The sequence below is a fragment of the Egretta garzetta genome, unplaced genomic scaffold (genome assembly GCF_000687185.1).
Source record: "Egretta garzetta isolate BGI_Z169 unplaced genomic scaffold, ASM68718v1 scaffold96, whole genome shotgun sequence".
NCBI classification, from domain to species: domain Eukaryota; kingdom Metazoa; phylum Chordata; class Aves; order Pelecaniformes; family Ardeidae; genus Egretta; species Egretta garzetta.
The window spans coordinates 737,442-758,626 of NW_009259965.1; the positions used below are offsets into that span (position 1 = coordinate 737,442).

The 21,185-nt window shown below is 39.9% G+C and overlaps 1 protein-coding gene across 1 annotated transcript; it reads right to left on the bottom strand.

Annotated features, from left to right (window-relative positions):
- Nucleotides 1-217: 217 nt before the first annotated feature.
- Nucleotides 218-18,302, bottom strand: EAF1 (ELL associated factor 1). The gene is made up of 5 exons (XM_035895718.1): nt 18,221-18,302; nt 14,867-15,003; nt 12,089-12,255; nt 5,332-5,562; nt 218-3,264 (listed from the first exon to the last, which is right to left on the bottom strand). The coding sequence occupies exons 2-5, from the start codon at nt 14,986-14,988 to the stop codon at nt 3,218-3,220; spliced, it is 567 nt and encodes a 188-aa protein (XP_035751611.1). The 5' UTR covers nt 14,989-15,003; nt 18,221-18,302; the 3' UTR covers nt 218-3,217.
- Nucleotides 18,303-21,185: the final 2,883 nt, after the last annotated feature.

Below are 21,185 nucleotides of genomic sequence, written 5' to 3' on the forward strand. Positions count from 1 at the left end.
GCTAAGGTTTTAGGCAAAGTCAAACCACCGAAATGGATGCAGCCACTGAACAGAAGAACCCACCAGAAACCAAAGCTGTCCTGGACTGCTAACCTTGCCGTAGCCAGCAGGCAGCTTTGCCATGAATGCAAAGAAATATTTACTTAGTTTCAAGTCATTCAGATAACTGCATTCCATATGCAGCATTAATTCACATTTGAACTAATAATTGGCATATGAAAGATGTTCCTACTTTATGTGGAAAAAGTAGCGGTAAGGTGGTAAGATCTGCTAGTGCTAACATCCTGCGGGATTAGAACCAGACAGGAATAATCAGGAATACTTTGTTTCATTACCAGGTTTAATCAAAACATATTTTAGTCAATTTATTTCTCCAGCATGTTAAAGATATTGCCAACTAATTAAAAGAATTCCAACTAACTGTTGGAACTAACTAATCCAGTTTCCATCTGAATAAAACTTGCCGCAAATCACGAAGAAATGAACAGCCATCTAATAGGAGCAGATAGACAACTTTTCCCATTTCTGAACATATGAAACATAAAATTTTAAAAGCCCCAATCAAAACGTGAGGCTGGCAATGGCTTTAAAACACACTCATGCGTATTTAGAAAAAGGAACAAAACCGGCAGCCACCCTTTCTGCTCTTACGAGTTCCCTACTGAAGCCTCCGCACGGTTCACCTTCACGAAAGCACGTGCCGCGTACCTGTGAGAGCTGTGGGAAAGGTGGAGATCCCAGAGAGCTGCTCTGGCAGGAGGTGCCAGGAGCCGCTCGGGACACAGTGGCAGGGAGGGGACGGGCTGGTCACACAGGTGCAGGGACTGTCCTGCTTGCACCCATGAGCGGGCTGCGGGACACGGCGTTGCTTGCCGGCCCCGTGGACAGCCAGATGCTGTAGTCTGGGTGTGGGATGTGCAGCAGAACAGCTCAGGAACAACAGGCTGGCCACCCTTGATATGACACTTCTCCAGGGTGCGCGACAGATGGCCAAATGTAGTTTAAAAGCTGTATGCAATTGCGTGAAGAAATGTCAATTTTGTTACCAACAGAGTGAGGAGGAAACATTTTATGGAGGGATAGCAGGGAAATGTGACCTAGAGTACAAATACAAAACAAGGCAAAAATTGATTATCTGAATGAAGCTTTCCCACTTGCTGATCTAAATCATAATTAAATTGGCGATTCAAATCAATGATGTAGCCTGGTGCTGCCTTATCCTCTTAAGTTTCATGTATTTTACTTACACATAATTAGTAAACTTCCTATGACATGTCCTGTATTTTAGAATGCATGACCAGCGAGTGACTGATAAGCAACGAAAATGCTGCACTGCTGCTTTTCCATTTAAGCACAAATAACGTCAACAGAACTCAGGAATAAGCTCCAGTAACGGGGAAATGGCATCAGAGAAATGTCTCCCTGCTTATTCAAATCTTAAGCTGGGAAAAGTCAGGAGCAGTATTAGCATTAATTAGACTGCCAACTACCATGCAGATCTCCTGCACCAGAGTGTAAAATCCCAAATTGGTACAAGCTTGTTAGAACAGAGTACTTCTGCTGTAAAAAAGTGGAAAAAAAGGAGAGCAATTGTGGCTTTACATCAAGTATATTTCATAATTGTCTGATAAATATGTACCCACATCATAAAACACTTTAAAAAAACCAAGTATTTTTAAATGTATGTACAATAATCCAAAAATATGCCTAAATATCTATCTAATGCAAAAAAAGAAACCATTTAATAAAATCTCCTTTCAAATGTCCCCTTGCTCTTCAACACCTTAAAAAAAAAAAAAAAAAAAAGGAAAGTTCTCAGTAAACAAACAGGAGTTAAACCACAAACTGACAGACAAAAGTGATGCAAAGCAGACACTTAAGAATGGAGAGGCATCCAAGTCAGCTTTCCACTCCCCTGGATTACACCACAAGTACAGCGCCACTTGTCCTATGCCGGCTGAATGTTGGTTTTAAAAAGTCAGCCTGTTGTTCAAGCTATAAGAGGCTGCCTGTGGCACTCATTTTCCATGCGAGAAAAAAAAAGTTAATGATAATCCAACTAAGCACCCTTTAAACCCACTTAAACAGGGGTGAATTTCACCCTAGGCAAATATTTCATGTTCTGTATAATCCTGCCAAGCAGAGAGATCCCGTCCAGCAAACAGTATGAACTAAAGTCTACCTGGACAACTGTGGTGGGAGAGAGACTTCTGCTGTTTCACAATTGTTTAGTCATCTCTTCTTTACATGTTCTCTAGGAAACTGCAAACAAGGCTCTGATCTTACAATTTCAGGAAACCCAATTTGTGTCTTGTACTTGATCGGGCTCCTAAATATTTCTGAAGACTAGGTCTGAACGGCTGAGTTAAATGAGACACTTCAGTTGCACAAGAAAATGCTGATCCGGTTCTCATTTGGATGCGTTCAGGTGACTGATGTATACGCCTTACCTTCTCTTGCTAGGGTAACTACCTTCAGAGAACAGTTGGCTGCACGTGAAATACAGCTCTTGTTTGCAAAAGCAACGTGAAGGGGTTTTCAGTATTGCTCCCTATGGGAAAGGTGGCAGGAACTGAAGCTCTGTTTAAAAAACCTGCTTGTAAGGCACTGGTGCAGCAAGGTTTGTGACGAACATGGTTTTATGATTTCTCTTTCCCAACTGTTTAAAAGTAAGTCCATTAAATCAACCATAAATAGCAATAGAAAGATATTAGAAAAGTCCCAAACCAAAGAAATCAACTTAGCTCTGAAACTTAATTTATGACGGTCCCGCTTCAGTGCACACACTAGCTCCTGCGTGTTCTTTTAAACTCATTGTTGGCTCACACTTATCCTATATACAAGAGCAGCAGAGTCCCCCCCATAAGTCATGATGGGCTGAGTATCTTCTACAAACAAGAAGTTTTTAGATGACATCATAAAGTTACATGTTAAACTTCCAGATGACAGACAGGAACATAGGAACATATATTGGCTTACCCACTGTACATATCTATTTAAAGCTTTAAAAGAATAAGAATATACACAAAATGTACACTTAATTCACAAAGTAAAACAGCCCTCTACATCTCCTATTTTGTAGGGCTATGCATTTCTTCTTTTAAAATTCCACACATGGAACTATCTCTGCGCCAGCTCCTCTTCCTAAGCAATGGGATCACTTCAAGGTAAATTAGTTCTTCATGTATATGTAACAGAAGCAGCAAAAGCTCAGCCTCTAGTCATCACTGTCGCTCCCAGACTCGCTCAACTGCAAGTCATTTCCTGTGGAAAACAAAAAACAACAAAACACAACAAGTGGGTAGGCGTTAATTCACATTTCATGGCAATCAAACCAAAGAACAGTCACATTTACACTGGAAGATTTCAATAAGAATAACACGAGAAATGAATGCAAACATCATCCGTCACTTAATGGAACTGCTCCCCATGCCCGAGAACATTAAGAGCTGCATGGGGCTAATACACGTTCAGATCCAGGCCAAACTGAGCGCCCTTGGCTCCACAGCCACCAGAGCTGCTCCCTGGTGGGAGAACAGCACTCCTCACGCTAGCAGCTGCAGAAGGCATTCCACAGCCCCCACCCAGCCAAGCTCCCGTGTATAGCTCTGGGACAAGGCACTGGGGAATTCCCTGGCTTTCTCGGCCCTTTAAAATAGGTGGGTTTTTTTTTTGTTTTAAGGCCATTTGGGTAGCCAAGGCAAGGCCTCCGCATGCCACTAAACCAAAAGGAATGTTAAAGCCATTGCAACCGGCTGAACTATGCTGACACACGCTGTGACAGTGAAAGCCCCCCTCCGAAGTGCAGAGAGATCAGACAAAAGGCAGCCAGGATATGGATCAAACCTACGGTCTCAGACCCTGTTTGGCAGAGCCCTTGTGATTTGGTGAGGTGGAGGGGATCAAAGGGGGCAAGAATCATGCTTGCGTTCTGGTAACTGAACCTAGCTCTTCCAGCATTGTCCTATGGCCCTGCCCCAAACAGCTGCAGAGCAGCTATGCCACGGCTATGTCCCGGATTTCTTCACCTCCTCTCCCCTTTTATGAAACAAGAACTTGGGTTAGGGGCGATTCTCCTCATGTAGAGGGTCACCAGTGACTTGAATACTCAAGGACATATTAATTGTTGGCAAAAGGATTTTAAATCCAAAGGCAAAAGGCATTGCCTGAAAATAGGAGCTACCCTGCCAGTTCCCAAATTCTCCTGGAATCAGAGGCTTCTTGTGAAGTGTGTGACCTACGCAGTATTGTTTGTCATGGCCTCGGAGAGGCAGGGAACAAGCACCTCACGACCAGAAACAGGGAAATGGAAAGAGTCCTACTGACTTTGATGAACTTTGGATTTCACTTAGACATTCATTACTGACAGGAAGACTGAAGGGCCTCTCCAGTTTTCCAGCATGCCTTTTCAGTATTGTCTGTATAATGTATTTTTTTCCTCGAAGCTGGAAACTCCACATTTATCTGTATTTAAACTCCACCAGTTGCCTATGTGTGGGTGCCAAGAGATGTACGCAAACATGCCTCAGGAGGAATTAAGAACAATTTATGATAACTAAGTTCTGGTTTCTTGGAAATGCAATATTTTAACTCCCCTGAGTTACAATATACCTGATCCAGCATAAGGAAAGAGCAACACAGATGTACACCAGCTCCCCAGAGAGAGTCTCATGGGACAAAATGATGTTTTAAAGACATTTTTACACTTTTTAAAGGGTGGAGTGAGTTTGTACTGACTCAATGCTTGCAAACGCCATAGCTGTAATATTTTAGTCAAATACATGGTACTTTAAATTTCCCTTCAAAATGTGGTATTTGTGAAAATGGAGCTGAGACCAACACAGTATAGAGTAAATATTCTGACAAAGCATATAGCTATTAACGAAGACCACAAAGAGTGTGCTTTTATGACCACAGGCCATTCACAATTCTTCACAGACCTTTAACTAACACACATGACAACCCCACTATTTATGTCCGACCTATGTTTTCACATTAAAAGAATTCCCATCCTCTGGAGCACCAGATCCTCCCACATCAATGCTTTTCTATCCGCTCATTCCACCTGGAGGCCTGAATCAAGGCTCAGCATGGTAAAGGGGGGCCATGGTATTGATGCCCACAGGTTCTAGACCAAACTGAAGCATTCTCCACACCTTCAGACAGGTCTTGGCCCTCTGTTCAAAAAACCTGCCCACATATTTCAGCCAGAGCAACTCCCTGGGATTACTATTTGGCAAACTGCACTTCATGGAGTTAGCCTAACATGCTAAGAAAATGAATGGTCTCAAGCAGCTTCCCATAGCGATAAGACACAAGCCTTTTACTTACGAAGCGTATTCATGAGCTGATTGCTTCCTTGTGGCCTGCTGGTGCCATTAGCAATAGCATTCCTGTTGTTATACTGCTGGTGCGGTGGCTGGGAAGGGGACACATGTGCTGGCTCTTCCCCCTCACTGCTGGAGCTTTCATCTTCACTCCCAGATGAGCTCTCTGAATCCGATGAGCTGCTTCCACTGCTGCTGCTCATCTGCTCAATAATTTCAACCTCTGCTCTCAGCTCTGAAATAAAAGGACATTCCTCTGGTTGAAATCATAAACAGGGCCCCATGGAATTTTGGAAAAGAACGTGAAAATGCAACAGTTTTGTCAAGTATAATTTATCACATCAAAATGTCTCACATTAGAGACACAGAAAGGAAAAACAAAAAATTCTGAAAACTTTTTTACTTAGTTGTTGTAGCTCAATTTAAAGAAGCGACAGCATGGGTGAGTATCATAAAACCTTCACTTCCACTATTACTATTTATGTACTTTACAGTCCTGAAAGCACTTCCTGCTTCAGTATTTTCAACGGGTTATATGCTCTACATACAAAGTAAGGACATTTCCTGATTGAGTTTTACAGGCCAACAGCCAGCCCTTTTTTTAAAAGCATCTTAATATGGAGGAATCTAAATTGTTAGATGTCAGTGACATTTAGGTTTTTGGAAAACACAAAAAGGGGACCTGAGACAGGGGGACATAGGCACATGATCACAACAGAAACTGCCTTGACTTCAGATAATGTATGAAACTGCTCCAGTGCAAAGTCACACAACTCATTTTAAACAAACTTCAGAAGCAGATGGATGACATCAGATAATTTTGCAGATGAGAATAGATTAGAATATTCACATACTGGGGAGTGGTAACAATACTTTAATCTGCTTACAAGTAGCCAGGCAAATGCAGAGCCTACTCCGAAACTGGGAAGCTGTTCAGGTCAAACACACCCTACTTCAGGGTTTCCAGTGCAAAGAAACACTGGAATACCATGACAGCACCATAACAGCTGCATCAGCAACAGCTACGGTTGGCTGAATGATTGGTTACTAAACAGCTATTAAGGTAAGTCACCCCAAATCATACCATAGTGTTAAACTTGTCATAATTATAAGTGGCCTAAACACTATTAAAGGACAATTCTTTTGTATCCACCCACAAAGTCAAGTATCTAATGACTTGGTTTACCAAGGCAGGTTTCCACAAGAGAAGTATACTCACACGTATGTTAAGCATAGAATATGAAACCCTCAAAATTTAGGCTTTTGTTGTGCTAGCGGTTCTATATCCCCAGGGTTAGAACTCAGTGCTTGCCCTGGAGAAGTCACAGGCTAAAGGGACAAGAATGAAAGAAGAGAGAGATGAGGTATTACCATCTCTACGTGACAAATGGAGAACTGATGCCAGGAGTAATTCACCTTAGGTCAGATGTGTGTCAGAGTGAGATGAACCCCAGCTGCTCAGCTGGGGACATCCTTCTTACCTATGGCATAGCCAGATGGTGTAAAAGGAGTCTTTCCTTTATGTAAAAACGGCACAACTTTAATGCATCTTCAGCCCCTGCAGGATTAAGTCTGAGCAACTGGAACTCTCCCCTTTTTCAATAAGACCCATTTTCTTTGGGCTGCCTAACACCATAGAGTAACAGCTAAGTTTTCAGCCTCCACATTATTTGCTGGAGAGAGTTCCTCTAGCTCAGCATGTATTGGTTTGAGAAATTAAGTTTTCTTTTGCCAGTTTTAAAACTGCTATTTTTCAGTTTCAAAGTTCAAAGCTCAGTTTCAGATGCTATAGTTATATTGAATCAGAGGCAAGGAAGGCGTTTTGAAAGGGAACAACTACATGACTAACTCCAGCTGAGTATTTAAGTATAGTGGTGGTGTTCCTCCAGCTTACTTCCTAAATCTAAATCCCTGACTAGACTGCCTGTGTTCTCTGTACTTTATCAGTATGCCAGGTAAAACTTACTCTTTCACCTTGAAGACAGCATAAGAGACCATTGGAAGAGGGAGGAAGAATATATGTTTAGGCCAACAGAAGATACTACTTTGTACTGTAATGTCTTTCTCCCTTATTCCCTCCCAACACAGTCTTGCAGGCTTTAAAAATCCATTTCATGCCTGGAGTCTGATACACAGACAAATGAGCACTTATAAGTCACTGTTCTCAGTCTACCCATATCAAGGATTTCAAATTGTAAATTTTCCCTGTGTTCAAGGCTAAGAAATTCACAGGGGAAAGCTAAAGGAAAGGTAAACAGGAATAAGGGTTCTTTCCCTTTAAAATGCCCAGATTTGATTTTTTTTCCTCTAGTTTAATAATGTAAGATGTCCACATATTTCTAGTGATGGAGTTGTTAGCTGTAAGTTATAGTGATGATACATTGTTAGAGTATCCTGGATTGCAGCAAGCACAATCACCTACAGACCACAGTCCATATTGCAAAAAGATTCAACAAGCAAGTCTAATAAAGGACACATGTCCCAGAATTACACACGTATGCTTACAGAGCTAGAGAGTCTGTAGCTGAAGTGGAGGAGTGTTAGCACACAGGTCGAGAAGAACACAGCAGCCCAGAAAGCAGCATATAAAATAGCATGAAGAAGGTGAAGCAATCTAAAAGGCACTGGTGGTGAAAGGGAAAAGATGCAACAAGAAATGCACTTCCAAGAACTAGGAAAAAAAATCAAAACAAGAAGTTTGAACTCAATACAGTAGGCAACTAGATAACTAAAGGAAGTGATGCAGCCTGATGAATGGGAAAGGAATTAGCCTGGCTAATTTTAAACAGAATTAGAGATCAATGTCAGTTTGAAAAGTGAGGGTTTTCTGCTGGGGAAGCAGAAAGCTAAGAGCCCATAAAAGAAGTTTGGTTATGAGGAGGGAAAGGGAGAATGCGTTGGAAGGAGTGGTAAGGCCCACTATGCTGAATACAGGCAGGAAAAGCAAAACAGCGCCAATGCCACAAGCTTCAAAGACTGGGAAGTTAAGGGTGTTATCAGTGACACTGGTCATTGGTGGAAACTTGGTCTGAGCTCATCTTCTAGTCAACTTTTGCCTCACAGGCTGTCAGCTGTAAGCCCAGAATTCTAAAAATCTCATCCATGCAGCTGAGAAAAAAGTAATTGTTTTCACTAATGATACAGTGGGTGCTGCATTGCTAAAGGTCTGTCAGGCAGAACTCCAGCAGGACCACTAAGGAAGTCTATTCAAAACCCTCTTGTGTCACACTGTCAAAGATGGTAGATAAGCCAATGATGACACCAAAGCCTTGTAGGAAAACCACATCTGCTTTAAAATTGTCTGATTTTGCATTTTCCTATGTGCCTGTTATATTTAGTGCAGTTATAGGTACTGAAGACTTGACTAAACATTTCCTTGCGGTGCCTCCAATTAAAATAGTTGTGTGTGTATACATGTACACATATGCTAAACTAAACAACGAAAGAGTCAGAGCTTTCCTAGATTTTTTTGCGCTTTTAAGATCAAACACCTCATGTTGATGCACCTTTAAGGTTTAAAAAATGATAAGAGCTAGGAAACGGAGCAGTTACTTTTAAAAAAGCTTTCCATACAGTTTAGTTTTGAACACTTGCCTTAACTGAGTCTACATCATCTGAAAAGGCTGGCATTACTAGGGGAACCTCAACTTTTGCAACATTTCATGTTACAACGGTAGGCTTTCTTTCAAGGAAACAAAATGGCTTACTGTTTTACACTGGCAGTCAACGCAGTTTTTAGAGTAAGAAAAAATTCAAGGTCAGAAATCATTATAAAAACAGAACAGCCTTTCTTACGAGGACTGTCTCCTGTATATATTCAGTATCAAATGCTCTCATTTCTTTCCATAATCATGTCTAAGGGTTCTTTCTTCTTCTCTCAATTCCAACAGGCTATGAAAAAATTTTAACTAAAGCTCTAACATTGGGCTGCAAGTACACCAAGGACTTTTGGAAATAAACTCAATCAGTTTTAGGGAGCATAAGGGTGTATGCCTACAGCAGAATGCTTACTGGTTAATAATGGTATGCAAGGTGGAGAGAAATCAACTTGATACTGACAGTTTGAGCACGCAGAGATGGCAGCTAGAAGAGGCAGTATTTTACACTGAAGTGCTAAAAATTTGATTGAGGTGTTCTTGAGAGACAAACACAGTGCTATGGCATAATCCTTACACACTACAGCTGCATTTTAAGTAAACAAGATCTGCTCAGATTTTTAAGCACTGAATTTACTGTCTCCAAACCAGAAATACGTTTCTGTGTTTTTTTTTTTTCCAAGTACGGCATGCTGTAATTATGTCAATGTTATTGAAAACATTTCTGTTGTGGTCAAATATGTCTGATAACTGCTGATTATTTCATGCACATTAATGGCTGTATTGTGGTGTATGTGTGCAAATGTTCACTGCTTAATGAAATGTTATCAAATGCAGCCAAGTATTCAAAAGAACAACCTCTTACCCTCTCTTTTGCTGCCTTCAAGCACGGGGGCAATCTAAAAGCTTTCAGGGAAAAAGATTCCTCTGGTGCAGGACCCTAGATACAGCCTCCCAAAGGCCTCTCTGCATGAAGGAAAGGACCGGTTCAACTCCCACATGCTCAGTGCATTGTCATTTGGACATCTGTGTAATGGGACAGAGGACTGACCTACCTGAAAGTTCGTTTCCCAGCTCTTCTAGAAGGGGAGCTATGGGAATGCACAGCTGAGGGTACCGGGGGAAAGCAGAAACCTGCACTGAGGTTACCTTAAAACTATTGTTAAACATCACGAGGGCTGTGTGTCTTAACACACCCTTAAGTAGGGCATACTGGGAGCAAGAGAGTGTCTTAGTGCCAGAGGTCCTTTCGACCACCTCCTTTGGGGTTTATGAGTTCTGTGCTGTGGCCATCAAAGAAAAAACACAGAATTTCAGCTTTACATTTATCTTTCTTTCGTACAAAGGAGGTACTTCACTCAAAAGGAAAACTACTGCTTGAATAGAAAGAACACAGTCTCTTCAGAACTTACAAGTCTTTGTTCTTAAAGACACACTTATGGGAGATAACAGGACTGGAGACTATTTCACAGCTTTTACAGTTAAGTAGGTTCTTATGATATAAATGGTTTAGTAATGCTGACACTCTAGATAATCAATGCTGGAAAAAAGTTATAAAGAGCATATACTGTAAGGAAAAAACCACCTGCCCACATATTTGTGCTCTTTTTGGGCCTTGAACAATTCTCCCTATAAAACGCCAACTTGAAGTCCTATTTTTAGTACTAGTCGGTTGTTCTTTTGCTTGATTTTGGAAACCAAACTCTACAGGTTATTTATTTGGAGGTACTTTCCAATAAAAGAAGATAATGTAGCAAAAAAATTACTAGGACAGTTCTAAACAATGTGACTTATATTCTAGACCACTAGAAAATGGTCTTTGTAGAACAGATGTCACATCAGACAAATGTAATTCTTTTACTAAAACATGACCTTTACAAATTGCTGTATGTTACAAAAGAGTGCCCCAATGGTTAAATAACTTATTACACACTACAGGAAAAGACATTTACAATTCACAACTGATTCAATTTTTAAATTGATATATCACCTGTTATCTTTCTCCTTACCTATTACACAGAAAATAAAAATGGCAATGCAGCTAAGGGAACTGTAGCTAACAGACTCTCAGACGTTGATTCTGTCTGCTGACCAGCGTCCAGGTATTGAAAATACTACTGCTGCGAAAGAGTGAGACCAGTCAGCACCTATGCAAACACACAGATAGCTTAGCAGTAAAAATGTCACCTAGTGATTACTGTGAACTGAAAAAATACCCTGCTAAGTAATTAACACAGTCTGGGCAATTAACATAGGCTAAGTCTACAGGCAAAAATAGCTATATGGGACAGAGAAAAAAAGGGAAAGAAAAAAAAACCTAGACAGAAAAAAGAATCTTAAAATAAAATAATTGCATCTGGTGTCAAGAGAACCAAATAAAAATTTCAATTTAAAGCCTTCCTCATTCTGACTGTCTTATCCACAGCAAAACCAGATACCACACCGAGGAAGGATATGGGCAAAGAAAGTACATCCTGCCCATAGCAAAACATTGAGACAAAGTGTTGCTTGATCAGGAGACTGAGTTGAGCCAGTCATCCCTTCAAAGTACTTTAAAAGAAGTATAGCAACTATGTGGCAGACGTGATCAAAGCTGCAGAGGAGTGGTTGTGGTAAAGGGGAAGCTGCAGGGTTGTTCACTCTCTCATCCCTTCCCTACTAGCAGTACTTGGCACAGCACAAGCTCCAGGTCTTGTGGTGGGAACACAGCCACCCAGCCTTTCCATCCCACTGGCAAATGGCTCCAACCTTACTCAGTGCAGGAATAACTTTCGTCCAAGTTCCTTGGTTGCATAACTAGATCTTGGACCATCAGCTTTTGTTGTTGTTGTTGTCGTTGCCTAAGACACCCATTCAACTTGACTAGCACTCAGCTACAGGTTTCTGAATTCAGGCTTATTTTGTCAGAGAGAAAATTATCCAGAAAGAGGAAGTTCTCTCATGCCAGAGAAGATTGCAGTATAAATATCTATGCTGGCAGAGGACAATAAATAATTCACTAAGATGCCTTAAAATGAGATATAAAGATGACAAACCAGCTGTCAAGTACCATCTTTTAATCCCTGAACATTCTAACAGTTTTATAAATTGCACAGTCATAGGTTTTATTATAAAGAAGAAAGACAAAACCAACCAAAACTCAGGAAACTACAAACCCTTCTTTACCTCTCTTAATGTCATCCAGCTGAGGCTCAGGCGAAGGATTATCTTTCAAAGGAGAAGTTTTAGGTCCAACTGCTGGCTTGGTTGGGGCTCTGAACTGCGAAGGAGGCTGTGATGCTCGGGCAGACTGCTGTTCTATTCGGGCTTGGATCTTGCTGCTGCCCTCTGCTCTGAAAAAACAACCAGAGACATTCGGCAGTTCTGTGCAACTACGTTCAGCTTTTTCAATATCCTTGTACTAATGCATCATCTGTGACTTCCTTTTGTACAGATCTCTACTTTGTTTTATAAAGATAAACAGCAAAATACAGCTTTCTGTAGACAACACTTGCTTTCAATAACAAATAAGCATATACAACTATACTGCAATACCCTTACAAAATGCATTTTCAAATCCAGATGTGGTTCAGTGGTGCCAAATTCTCTACTTGACGAACAATGGAGGCTTTAATTTAGCAATTAGTATTTGTATTTTTAAAAAAGAATAAGCAATCATAGTAATTTAAAGTAACTATGTGATAAAACAAATCCACTCAACAAAATCCTCCTTAAAATAATCTCAGCAGAAGAAACTGTTTTCTTACTTGCAATTAAATCATCTCAGACTGAACTCTCTTAGAGGTCAACCTGACTAGAGCAATCACTCTTACTGCTAAAATACAGCATACAAGCATTTAATTCCTGGTTTTCATTCATTTGCTACTATCCCTTAAAATAGTTTAAGCTGTTTCCTTAGTGGGAAATAGTCTCCAGAATAGCGCTATACCTAACCACTCAATTCAAATCAGGTATTTCTTCCTTTTATTGAATCAATGATGTGATTGAGATTGTAGGACTTTCTTTGGCAGAAAAAAACCCCAAAACAAAATACTTATTCAGGTCCCTCTATGGTACACCACAATGAGGTTAAAGCGCGTGGTGTATTTATCATGTAACACCAAAGCCTCTGGGAGTATTGCTTTACGTAGTGTAGCATAGAAGCAGTTCCTGTGGGTATCAGAGCTCGGTTTTGGTTCTAGGAGAGTCCCAGCTCAGCAGTGGGACACTTTGTGCTTGTGAGCTAATCCCACTGAGAAAGAAGTTAAACCAGCCCATGCGGAGCTACCTGGGACTTCACCTAAACCGCTTCTGGTATCTGAGCTAGTACATTTAGCACTAACTCGGGTATCTCTGAGCCTCACTGAATTGTAGATGCAACCTCAAAAATTAAGCACAGAACCACCTCTTCAGTCACTGCTGAAATGCAGCTGTTAGATACCACATTAATGCAGCTTACAGTCATTTAGAATACAAGTGAGGATCTAGGAATACATTCACTATATCAAGTGAAAGGTAAAATCAAAAGATTGTTTCCAGTATTAACTATGCTCTTGGAACTACAGAAGGTTTTATGTAGAATAAGTGCAACTACTCCACCCTGAATGCCATCAGGTCATTAACACTAAACTCTGCTCCCATAGTGTCAACAGGTTGTTAAAGATCAAAGTAGCCATAAAAAAAAAAAAAAAAAAAAAAAAAAAAAAAAGGGACAATTCTGATCAAGAAAACTGAATGACTTTGCAAAGCATTACTCCCCAAAACAGGGATCCTCAATTTTTTACTACCCTGCCTTTACTTGAGAAAAGCTGAAATGTTTTTCACCTCACCAGAGCCAAAACTCAGTGGATCCAAACACCTCACTGAACCCAAGCCCTCCTGCACTTCTTGCTCCTTTCTGACTTAAGCTTCACCCGGACAAAGTCCAGCAGAACTTAAACTGGGAATTCAAATCTCATCTATGACATGCTCATCTCCGCTGGAATGCCACATAGAGGAGTTTTCACATCACTGATTCAGAGGAGCGTTACAGTCCATTTACCCTGAACTCAAGGTGTTCTCAGCAAACTTCTAGCCAACAGCTGATGAGCTGCAACCCACATTTCTAGTAGTTTTATCAGCTAAAAGTTCTACACTGACATAAAGTGGGTTTTCTTTTTGTTTTTAAATGTAAAACTTGTAAAATTATTGAAGTGCTGCTTCTTCATAAGACATCTGAATAACTCCTTAACTTTAGATAATAACTTTAGGTCTCAATAACCTGTGGTCCAGTGATGCTGAAAGAACATGATCCAGAGACTTCAGGTATTTGCAGAGCAGCAAGATTATTGAAAATGTTCCAGCTGCACACTTTGTAGCATTTGTGCAGTGAAGTAAGAATATTGGGTCACAGAGGATTTCTGGCCTCAGCAGTTCTTCTAGGCAAAACCTCATAACCGTTATTTCTATAGTCGTTGTCCCCCCACCGCCCTGCCCCAGCTGGAGGCTTTGGACTTGTGTTCCACTTTATATATCACTGATCCAATACAGGGATGAGTGTTTCTTGTTCCCTAAGAGTATATTATTAAAGCATCATGACTCCCACAGGAAGATGTAGAGAACAAACCTAGAAAGTCCAACAATCCTCTTGACAGCCTAAATGTTTCCATGTTCCTTTTCAGCTAACTAGAGATTCCTGAAACACATCCCATCCTTCAGCCAGCTTCCAAAGCTTCAAATCATCAGAGGTGTTTCACTGCAAACTATAATCATGTCCTTTCAGCAGTGGAGAATTTACAAATTCTTTACTCTTGGATTCACACTCCTATTTGCATTTTTAGGCAAGATAATTGGCCATGTAAAGCCCATAAGGCTTAGTAATTAAACATCACTACAAAATAAAAGAAAATTGAGTGCTGGTTCAAAAGACAGTCTGAAGAAGAAAGTTCAGCAAGAATTAATGCTATCAACAATCCCCAGCTTTACCTTGTTTTCTTGACTTGAATGCTGCTACTAAGTTTTTCCAGCACATATTCCCCAGTGTCATGATTGATAATAAGCACACAGTCCTTCTGATAGGGCCTTTTATTTCCTTTAAACACAGTCATTGGTGGAGTTGAACCCTGGTATCAAAGACAGAGCACACATTTGTTTGGTTATATTCCCATACCCAAATGTTTATAAACACTAAGAGAAATGAATGTATGTATTGTTCAGACCAAGAGGCTAAGCAGTTAATGTTTAGTTCCTACAGAAAATGTTCATTCATGAAAAGGGAAAAATACAGTTACATGCAGTAGATCAGACGTTTCCTCATAGCAATATTATGCCTTTCATCATTTTAAGTGTCTCTGCAGTGACAAAACATCTTCTCCATGGTTGCCATTATTTACAGTTCTCATTTCCAAAATGGTAACATAACTGAATTTGCATAGCTGGCCCTGACAAGTGTCAGAAATCATCTTGACATTTCTGCTCTGGAAATCTTGGGTTTGGATAAGAAATAAACTTCTAATTATTCATGTAGCAGAACTGTTGCCTAAAGAAACATGTGGTCAATTGAAAAATAATTTAAACTGCTTTGTATTTAATATATATATTAAAAAGGCAGTATTTTCACAGTGGATTACAGGCAACTGTCGCAAACTACGCAAGAACAGCTGCCTTCTTCAAAGTCAGATTAGCATGTAGATGCCACGCAATTATAACAAAATGTCTTCTCAAAAGCAAATGGCATACTTTGACACCTTCCAGAAAGTCCCCAAGTCCACACAATGCTGCATAGAGCTGTAAAAGTCTAATGGCTTAGGCTGAGAAGCAATAAAGACACACTCATGTGGTGGTGCACGCTGGCTAACTGACAGTGCTGAGATTCTGCTCAGCTGTACTACACCCATACACAGGCTGGCTCAAACACCTGGTTTTGGGGTTACAGGAGGCAGAATCTATGGTCCACTTGCACACAGTGACATGGACACACACCTGGCCATGTCAAAAAAGGACACGTTACTCAGAGGGGATATAAAGAAATACGTTCTCAGCTATGAAACCTTCTCAGACTTCTCTGTAATGTATAGCTACTGTACAAAAGAAATTTAAAAAAAAAAAGTTTATTTGTGTGCACCTTTGCACATGCTGTAGGAAAGCAACCAAAATCAGGGAGAAAAGGCAAAAATGCACTATTCTACATTCTATTTTGAGTAGAAAAAATGAACAATCAGATTTTAACCACTCGCAATGCAATTCCTATTCTCTGTATTGCTAATAAATAGAATAGGTTTGAATTTAAAATGGCTTCGGAACATTCGTAAGGGTGAAAAATCTGAATTCCCAACAAAGATACTGTAGATTCAGAAAAGATGTCTCAAGAAAGTCTAGTCTTCAAAGGCATGTTACATTTTTATCATTCCTATGTTTAAGAGAGGAAAGCAATGTTTAAGAGAACAAAAAGCAAGCTGAAAGTCAAATCCTGCTCACTGTTGACAACTAAGTCAGGAAACGTATAATGCACAAATTAAATGAAAATTGATCAAAGTTTGTTGGATATCACTCTGCCACCCAGAAGCCTCCTAACTCAGCAAAGACTGTGATTTTGGCTAAAAAAATAAGCTGAAATGAGACCCTGCTTAAGCAAATTAACAGTCCCAGTCTTCTACTTAAAATTAAATGTTTAGGTTTTATGGTAGTGCCTAAATAACACTGGCTTATAGATTCTGCTGATTACAGGATAGAAGAAGGTGGTAGGTGAAACAGATGACATTTAATGAATTTGTTTTCATGCGTGAGGGTTTTTTAACAAACAGAAATTCTTCACTTCCCTAACCAAGACTGTTTATCAAATATTAAAGCCACTAAATCCACATGTAGAAATAGTACTTCAATTTATCCAAGCAGCAAGGGACACCAAAATATCTCCACTGAACAAATTATCAGAGATATCCTTAGGGACCAGGCAATTTTAAAAAACATTAGAATCTGAAGTCTATCCTGTTGTTGGGCAACTGAGAACCAAAGCAGGACCCAAGAAATTCAGCTAATCTTGTCAGGATTAAATGATCTCAAAACTTCTCACTCTTTTCCAGTATGCTCAGTGTTTTCCAGCTCTGTTTGGAACACAGGCAAGCACTGACTTGGAACAACATACGCACAGTGGCTGCATTCTGTACAGTTAGCTGCCTAAGCCTCTGAAGCGTATTACAAGCTTAAAGCTGTTCATACTCATAGGAAGACAATCAAATTAAACTCATCAGTACAGAGATTCAGAAAGGGGCAAGTGATGCTGTTCAGCCTAAAAGACAAATGAACACCACTGTTCCCAGTCAATCCAATGCCACTGCTATTCATCATATTGTTACCTGCTCTCAAATAGCACGACCACGCTTATTGTTTTTATAGACAAAAACCAGTATGTGACCTCCTGCAGCACTAAAGGTGACCAAAGCCATATGAAAAACAGGAGTGGGGGAAGCAGGCTAAAGCCTCATTCCGTGGGAATTATCACAGTACCATCACCCACCAATTAAAAACACTAACATGCTAGAATAAACAACACCAAAAGGATCTGACGCACGCCTTCCAAAATGTCTGGTACCCCCTTGCAACCACCAAACTCATCGATGTCTGTGAATTCTGGTTGACACATAGCATTAGCTTCAGCTAATAAACAAATCCAGTTCCAACATGTAAGCACTTTCTTTTGTTTTGGTAAGGAAACCACTGAACCTTCAATTACATAACAGCTGCACCTATAAACATTTTGATCACTTGTTTTATTGCTGTTTGACTGCCATCCTCACACAGTAGAACTTTATGGCATAATTTGAGGAGGAAGAGGATGGGAAACCACTTCATTGCCACTCGCTGGAACCGCCCCCCCTCGCTGCAACTGATAAAGGTACAGGAAGGGAACCCTCTGTGCTATCTGTACATGTTTTAGTAATGGGAAGAATATGGTTACAGGCATACATGTGGCTTCTGAACATCAAACCTTGACTAAAGCTCAAATTACTCTGCCTTTCTTCATTAAGCCATAGAACTAAAAATGGATGGAAACCGGGAGTAGAGCTTCAGCTAACAGTAGAAGTTGTCTTGTTATTCAAGGAAGAGTAGGAAAGAAAGAATCAAAAGTAAAGAACAGACTGCAACCTTACACATGTAACTCTTTACAAAGATTCAGTTGTACAGACCTTTCCTAAGATAACACGCTACAAATCTGGCTGCTCAAATATTGAAGCCACTTGTATTAACAAAGATGAAAGTGAAAATAACATTCACATTAGACAGTAACTACATTGCAAATTTGTTGGAGGGTAAACAAGGACATACGTATAACAAACTTACTGGAATATGTGGCAAAGTGATTGTTACGTCATCTCCTTTACCCACTTGGAGGTCCCCCTCACAAGATGTATCAATCGATGCTGGCTTAAAATCATCTAGAAGAAAACAATTGTGATTACATTTCTTAGAGTCTTTAGAAGTGTCATCCTGCCCTGCAGAGAGTCACTGCATGTCGTGGTTTAACATGGCTGTGAATATAGGCAATGCTAAAATGCATGCTGGTGTTTACAGCAAGGATGGAATAATGCACCAGTACAATGTGTCTATGCTCAGTGCCCCACTCATCTGATGGTACCAGATTCTGAATTCCCTTTTAAAATTGGAAATAAGGGTCTAGACCTTGTGTTTGAAGACCAAAACCGGCCTTCTCCATACCCCAGACTTTGAGTGACATTTGATTTTGCAGGCAAGTGTTAAAACTGTACCATGCATCTCAAAAGCGTATCAACTCCAAGACCCAAGGCTCTGTGTGGCTCCCGCCAATTCCAAACACAAGGACTCCCTCTGTGACAAAGACTAATTTAGTGACACCAACTCACTTAGCCTTACTGATATTTCTGGCTATTTAACAGCCATCTCGCCTCCACAATATCTCCTCAAGGGTAGAGGAGACCCAAATCTCACTTATGAGGAAAAAAAGACATGCTGATCTTACTTCAGCAGGCTCCATGCTAGTCTGAAGCCACTGTGGATAGAAAGCATGACTAAGGTGAGACACTGTAATGGCTTTAAACTAACCCTAGTTTTAAGTATTTTTGCTGCATTGTATAGAATGCTTTGTCTCCCAAACAAGGCACTTCTGCTTAGTGTATTTATTTGAACTAAGAACATTTTACCTTAGAAGTATTTTCCCCTCATTATTCTGTTGTGCTGATGAGTCATACAAACCAGAAAAAAATATCAGAACCTGCCCTATTTTGACAGAGGATTTAGACAAAGTGAAATAAGATCAGACAGATATAGGTGGTTTTGGTTTTTTTGTTTTTAAAATAAGCCTCCATTCAATTCTAGCATCTCTGGATAAGAAGAGGTGCAATCATATTAATGATCAGGGCTTTTAATTACTGCATTAGTTACGAAATTGGTATCTCAGAACAAATTTTAAAAAATATAATTCCACTATGAAAAGCACATTTGCCAAAAAACCCCCAAAACCCCAGCTTGTAATAAATTCTCATTAAGAGGACGTTAATGTCTAACTGAGTTTTACTTTGACAGCACAACAAGAAAAATCAGGAACACTTGACTTAATCCTCATGCCTTAACTGCCAGACCAAATCACACCCTTCATTTTCATCTGAGCGATCTATTTCTAGCCATTGTTTCCCACCTACTTTATGTGCAAGCTTGCTAAATAAAACAAACCAGCTGTACAAGAGCTAGTGTCTTTGCCAAAAAGGGATCAAGAGTTTCAACAGCACAGTCACTAAATTAAAAGGAGTATCACTATCACACTTGTTTCTTAGGTATCAGCAAAATATAATTATTCTAAACAAACATTCAGCAAATTGTTTTCATTTGGTTAGCTTACTAGGTGTATCTGCTTGGCTAATGTTGCTGTAGATGGACTGCACATATGTCCCTCCAAATGTAACCACAGTCCTTTTCCCAAAAGTCAAATGTTTTTAAGACGTGTTTTCCAGGGATAATCCAGTTTTTCAGTACAGTATTTCACAAACATTACGGAAAGGAATGAAGTATTTTAAGAAGGCCGAAACAAATTCAGCCTACAAAATCCTCTTATTGTAGTTTGTGTGAAGAGGATTACGGGAACAATATAATGCTCAGATCCTGGATAAATCATTCCAGATCAACAGTTAGAAAAAAAAAAAAATGTATAACCAGGAAATGAAGAGATCTCACTTGAAAGTCATGGATGGAAAATACAGCACACAGAAAGCTCTTTTGAAATAAAACTGCATTCTTCCAGTTGTACTCTGAAGAGCTTTGGCTTTGCAATCCCTTATGAAATGGATTACTGAAGCACTTTCAATTCTAGAAATCCAGTGTATTTCTATCTGGATATGGCTGGGGTTTAATTCATACACTATCAGACAACAACCTCATTCATTTTGATAGTTGGGCTATTTTAAAATTTTGGTTTATAAATGGAGATTTGCTGGTATGTTAGTGCTGGATAAAACTGTTCAGAGCTATGTATAAACAGTTAAATGTACCAAACATATGGTATGGTATTTTTTAGCATGGTGGAATTATGTATAACCAGAGGGATGAAACACACAAAATCTAAGTGTTAATCCACTAGACAGAGTTTACTATTGAGCAAAATAGCTTTGCCTCAATCATTGACCATCTGCTTGAGTAACAGCTCAATCTACAAAGCTGTTCTTTCAAGTCGTGCTCGGGTGACTAATATCACCCAAATTATTTACTTGTAGTGTATGAATACAGGCCATGAGACTGGGCCTAGGATTATGCATTATAAAACAAAAATTCTGTTAACTGTATAAATTCCTCACCTTAATACAAAGCTACTGAAATAGAAGTTTAGTATGACTTTCATTTACTGTTGGCGATTTAAAACTCATTTTAAATCCTGGACTCACTTAGGGGATGAAAAAGCAATTTCTTGCTCACAGAATTAAAATACAGCGATACGGTGAGCTTCTCTTCAGAGCAGTCTTCTAATATGAAATCAATGCACCCAGTGCTAGCTTAGAGCAGTTGGAGTAATACCTGGTGTCTTTAAAAAACCCATATATTCTTCCAATTATTTGAGAACGTCATAACTGCTCGAGACCCTACCTCAGGTTTTATCTTACGCTTTTTAGGCAGTACTGTACGCGTTTGAGTCATTTCTGCTCGCTTTCCTGGGAGGTGACTTATTACAGCTGGCTGGAGCCAGCACAGCCAGGGACGGGGCTGCTGGGTTACGCTTTGCCTCATGGTGAAAATAACCAGTTAAAAAAAATAAAATAAAATCAAACTGGGCTGCCGGCCAGCC

Excerpts from the sequence above, each read along its gene's own strand:
- EAF1 (XM_035895718.1), bottom strand. The coding sequence starts at position 14,988 with ATGACTGTGTTTAAAGGAAATAAAAGGCCCTATCAGAAGGACTGTGTG. Across the intron at positions 5,563-12,088 it reads GCTGGATGACATTAAGAGAG|AGCTGAGAGCAGAGGTTGAA; the intron begins GTAAAGAAGGGT and ends CTTTTATTTCAG. Across the intron at positions 3,265-5,331 it reads TCAGCTCATGAATACGCTTC|GAAATGACTTGCAGTTGAGC; the intron begins GTAAGTAAAAGG and ends TGTTTTCCACAG.